The sequence below is a fragment of the Cotesia glomerata genome, linkage group LG4 (assembly GCF_020080835.1).
Source record: "Cotesia glomerata isolate CgM1 linkage group LG4, MPM_Cglom_v2.3, whole genome shotgun sequence".
NCBI lineage: Eukaryota > Metazoa > Arthropoda > Insecta > Hymenoptera > Braconidae > Cotesia > Cotesia glomerata.
Genome location: NC_058161.1, coordinates 28,445,068 through 28,451,067, shown reverse-complemented (window position 1 = coordinate 28,451,067; position 6,000 = coordinate 28,445,068). Strand labels below are relative to the sequence as shown.

Genomic DNA, 6,000 nt, shown 5'->3' with positions numbered 1-6,000 from the left:
TTTTATATAATCATATTTTATGTTTTTTATAATTTTTGATTAATTATATAGAATTATACATTACTCTACATAATGATGCAAATATCACAAATAACATGATATATATATATATATATATATATATATATATATATATATATATATATATATATATATATATATATATATATATAACTATAAAAATATATATGATTATGGATAATTGTATAGACTTATGTATAATTTTATATAATTATAAAAAAATTGTAACCATAATTATATAAAATGATATATAATTATATATGAATTATATATGACTCTATATAATTATATATGAATCATATATAATTTTATATAATCATATATAGTTTTTTTACTCAGAAGAATTAAATAATTTAGCTAAAATGCTTAATGTCAGATAAAAAATGATAGGAAGAACTTTACACAATGTTTTAGTTCCATACAATGGAAAACATTTTCACTCCACGCTGCATATAAAAAATTTATCACACTTATTTTACTTGTTTAAAAAAATATGCTTCACATCTATAATATTAAATTTTCATCAGAAATGCTGAGAAAATTTAGTTCTTAAAAATTCATAATACTGTACGGTAAAATTGAATCACAGAGATTTTCCTCAAAATTTAAACATTTCTTCTTTCAAAAATTAAAACTTATGTCAATAATCAACATTAAATTTAAAAAATTACACACTAACTTTATTACCGTAAATAATATGATTTTTTTTCCAAATAAAATACCTTTAACAATAATTTATTTTTTTCGAATCTCAACTTATCGTTTTACGGTAATAAATAACTTATAATTACAAAACAATTCATCACACGAATGAAGTTTTTTTTTTAATTTTTTCAATAGACTTTAACAATTCAAATCTCACGCAACAGTTAAAGTCATCAAAAGACGAATCCAAAACCTAACTAGGCAACAATACTTTCTTTAAGAAGAAATTGTTCGCTCCGAAGAATATAAGACTAGCGTCAAAAGTGACAATTTTTAAAACTTCACTCTCAATAAATTTCATATAATTTTCTATAACGTGGTTTGTGTCTTGAGGTAATTCCAGCGTGAAACTACAAACTACTTTTTGATGGATTTTGTTATTTTTTGTTTTTTCACGGTTTAAAAATAATGTTTACTAAAAAAATTGGAAAAAAAATTAGCAGAATAAAAAAAGAATATTTTTTTAATAAACTTATTAAAAAAAGTAGCACTTTATCATTTTATTGTCGAGATATAAAACTTAAAAAAATTTTTTTTTTTTGGTTATTTTGATATGGAACTACCGCTGGAACTACCTTAATAGACGGAACTTCACGGTTGATCACAAACGCACAAAAATGTAAGTTCGGAGCAAATAATACTTTGTAGTTTCATATTTTAGGAAGTACTTAAAGTAATTTTGTTGTTTAAAATTCCCTAAAAATTTTATCTAACAAATTTATGTCCCAAGAACATTAATTTCTTTTTTTAGTTTACAAAATTCAAGAAATTTCTTTATTTTTCTAATTATTATGATTTTTTAACTTACTAAAATTAAATTAAAAACGTGAATTTCGTACTTTTGTTTTTAAATATTTACCAGTCCAATTCTTAAAATTTGAAAAATAATAAATAATTAAATACTTTTATCACAAAATTACTATACTCGAGCATAATAATTTGGAATAAAACTTCCATAACTAAAAAAAAGAATTGAAAACTATTACATAAACGTTCATAGGCTAGCTACGTCATAAAAAATGTTCTCAAAATACCAAAAATCCCAAGTGAGTACCTTCGACTTCAGATCACCGACGCAGCGCCACTTCCAACCTATTACCTTTAAGCGCGCGAAATTCAAATCAAAATTTCTACAATTCTTCGATTTCGACTCCCGCAGAAGGATTTTTGTCCGGATGGATAATTATTCTAAGCTTTGGCTTAATTCTAACCCAGAATTTCTTCGGCTTGACCTTGTCTAATGGAAAGCCATTTTCCAGCAGCTTTCCGAGGCGCGTGCGTGATCTAAGGCAGTACCACCAGTACTGTAATATTACTATAAGAAAGCCAAGTACATTTCCGACTGCTAGCACGATAAAAATACCCCCGATGTTTCCGATGTGAAGGCCTTCGCTTCTGTTTATCCGCTCAGGACAATTGTACACTCTTTTGGGGTTGTTGTCCCACCATTTCTCCTTCAGTCTTTTCATTGTGTTATTCTTCTCCAGTTCGATCAGTCTGAAGCAGAAAAATTACGATTTATAACTATAAAGTAAGCCCTATTGGAGGTTTGAAGTTAAAAGAACTGATTAGAACCGCGTTTTGATCGATTAAACCGTTTAAAAGTCATGAGGATTAATTGATTAGTAAATTAAAAATTAAACTTACGCATAGTTAAATATATCCTTGATAGGAGAGCCCTGTTGGACGGCAATAGCATACGGTTTCTTTGTAAATTCTCCTTCGAATAGAAAGAACGAGCAGTTCGTCAAAGCCCAATAGCGCAACTCAGTAGACTCATCAATGAGTGCAAAATTTGAATCATTTTTATACGGCGGAAGGCCAAACATTCTATTTAGAGCGTCTTCTGTTGAAACTGGGTAACCATATTCGTCCATGTGAGAAACTATGTCAAAGAACTTTTCGTCTACTGGGTAATTCCAGACCGCGTATTGAGCTCGTTCTCTGACTGTTAGATTTTCGTTTAGAATAAAATCTCTCCATATCCTGTTGGAGAGAAAATTTATTAGTTCTTTTTATGAATTTAAAAAGGTAAAAGCTCAAATCGTTTACACTTTAAGTAACATGGCGAAATTAATATTTTTTTCTATATTTAGAATGAGGTTTTTCAATTTTTTGAATATTGTTTTGATTAGATTTTTCAATAGAAAATCATGTTTTTTGAAAGTACTTTCTCAAATTAAATTGTTTATTTCAACTGACAAAGTCAATCACCCGAACACACTAAATAAGGTAAAGTACCTAGTAGTTAAACAGGTTTCAAAGTAAAACGTATTTGACCCTACTTTTAATAAATAAAGATGTAATTATTAGTTAAAATTAGTGATTTTCATGAAAATATAAACAATTTTGCATAAATTGAAGTCCAAAATAACGCAGATAATTGAATATTTATATTTTGACAACGTTTTTAAGATAAACTGTAAAAGGAGTAGTAGTTGAACAATCAATTCTGACAAGCCGCAGTAGTTAAACACTCCGGGAGGAGTAGTTGAACTAATAGAATATATGGAAATAGGCGAACTAAAAATTTTCAACGTTTTGTTGAAATATCCAAAGAATTCTAACATATTATTATTTAATATTAAAAATAATACTATGAATATTTAATATGTTCATTAAAAAATGAGAAATATTTGTATTTAATTTTTTAATTACATTTTTTATTAATGTCAAAGCAAATCTCGAGAAAAAATTTTTCTATATAATCATATATAATTGTATATAATCATACATGATTATATATGGAATTGTATGAGGTTATATATAATCATATATAATTATATATGACTATATATGGAGCAAAATACAACCATGCAAGATTATATATAGTTTCATATACAATTATATATATATATATATATAAGCATATATGCATATATATATATATATATATATATATATATAAGTATATACAATTATATATAATCATACATGATTATATATGGAATTGTATATGAGGTTATATATAATCATATATAATTATATATGACTATATATGGAGCAAAAATACAACCATACAGGATTATATATAGTTCCATATACAATTATATATAATTATATATAATCATACATGATTATATATGGAATTGTATATGAGGTTATATATAATCATATATAATTATATATGACTATATATAGAGCAAAAATACAACCATGCAGGATTATATATAGTTTCATATACAATTATGTATATAATTATATATAATTGTATATAATCATACATGATTATATATGGAATTGTATGAGGTTATATATAATCATATATAATTATATATGACTATATATGGAGCAAAATACAACCATGCAAGATTACCCGGGGGAAAAAATTATATATAATTATATAAAATTATATATAATTTGATCTAATTTTATATAAATATATATATATATATAAAATTTAATATAATTATGTATAATTTTATATAATTGTGTATAATTATATATAATTTTATCTAATTATACATAATTGTTAACTTAAAATTTTATATAAATGTATATAATTATATAAAATTATATATCATTTTATATATTTTTGTATAATTATATATAATTTTATCTACCTGGAGAAAAAAATTTCATATAATAAGATATAATTATACAAAACTATATAAAATTATGTATAATTTTGTATAATTATATATAATTTTATCTAATTATACATAATTGAAATTAAAAATTTTATATAAATATATATAATTATATAAAGTTCTACATGAATATACAAAATCCTATATAATGTCTGAGCAGAATTTTCCGAAAATTCACAAGTTTTCTTAATTTTTTCAAAATAGCTCAAACTATATTGAAATCACAGAAAATACAACTAATTGATAGTTTGTAAAGAGTAAATTTCTCCACAGATATTGTTTGATTTTATATTTCGAAGTGTATGGTTTTTAATACAATTTTAATAACAATAATATTATGTATTTAAATACTATATATATATATATATATATATATATATATATATATATATATATATATATATAGTTTCATATACAATTATATATATATAAGTATATACAATTATATATAATCATACATGATTATATATGGAATTGTATATGAGGTTATATATAATCATATATAATTATATATGACTATATATGGAGCAAAATACAACCATACAGGATTATATATAGTTCCATATACAATTATATATAATTATATATAATCATACATGAATATATATGGAATTGTATATGAGGTTATATATAATCATATATAATTATATATGACTATATATGGAGCAAAATACAACCATGCAGGATTACCCGGGGAAAAAAATTATATAAAATTATATATAATTTTATCTAATTATACATAATTGTTAACTTAAAATTTTATATAAATATATATAATTATATAAAATTATTTATCATTTTATATATTTTTGTATAATTATATATAATTTTATCTACCTGGAGAAAAAAATTTCATATAATAAGATATAATTATACAAAACTATATAAAATTATGTATAATTTTTTATAATTATACATAATTGAAATTAAAAATTTCATATAAATATATATAATTATATAAAATTCTACATAAATATACAAAATCCTATATAATGTCTGAGCAGAATTTTCCGAAAATTCACAAGTTTTCTCAATTTTTTCAAAATAGCTCAAACTATATTGAAATAACAGAAAATACAACTAATTGATAGTTTGTAAAGAGTAAAATTCTTCACAGATATTGTTTGATTTTATATTTCGAAGTGTATGGTTTTTAATACAATTTTAATAACAATAATATTATGTATTTAAATACTATATATATATATATATATATATATAGTTTCATATACAATTATATATATAAGTATATACAATTCCATATATAATCATACATGATTATATATGGAATTGTATATGAGGTTATATATAATCATATATAATTATATATGACTATATATGGCCCTCGCGGTTTCGGAATTACTGTGAAATGACAGCGAAATCACAGTGAAATCATCTTCACCATAAATCCACGGTGAGTTTACGGTAATTTTTTGGTGAATTCACAGTGACTTTGGGAAATTTTGTCACTATGGTTTAGTAGTGATATCACTGTAGATTAATGGTAGTCTCATAAAGATAACACTGTGGTTTCATAATACTGTAGTTTCACAATAAATTCATACTAATTTCACTGTTATTTTATTGTGACTTCATAATGACTTGATGATTATAACACCATGAGTTTATAATAGTTCCACAGTGAATTTTTAGTAATTTCACTGTGATTTCACTATGATTTCAC

The 6,000-nt window shown here is 22.9% G+C and overlaps 1 protein-coding gene across 1 annotated transcript in view; it reads right to left on the bottom strand.

Annotated features, from left to right (window-relative positions):
- Positions 1-1,658: 1,658 nt before the first annotated feature.
- The window catches only part of LOC123262418 (ionotropic receptor 25a-like), a 71,492-nt gene continuing 67,150 nt past the window's right edge, over positions 1,659-6,000 (bottom strand). The window contains exons 5-6 of the mRNA XM_044724611.1: positions 2,374-2,712; positions 1,659-2,223 (exon numbers count right to left, since the gene is read on the bottom strand). Coding sequence (XP_044580546.1) covers positions 1,857-2,223; positions 2,374-2,712 — 706 coding nt within the window. The 3' untranslated portion in view covers positions 1,659-1,856. The remainder of the gene's footprint in view (positions 2,224-2,373; positions 2,713-6,000) is intronic.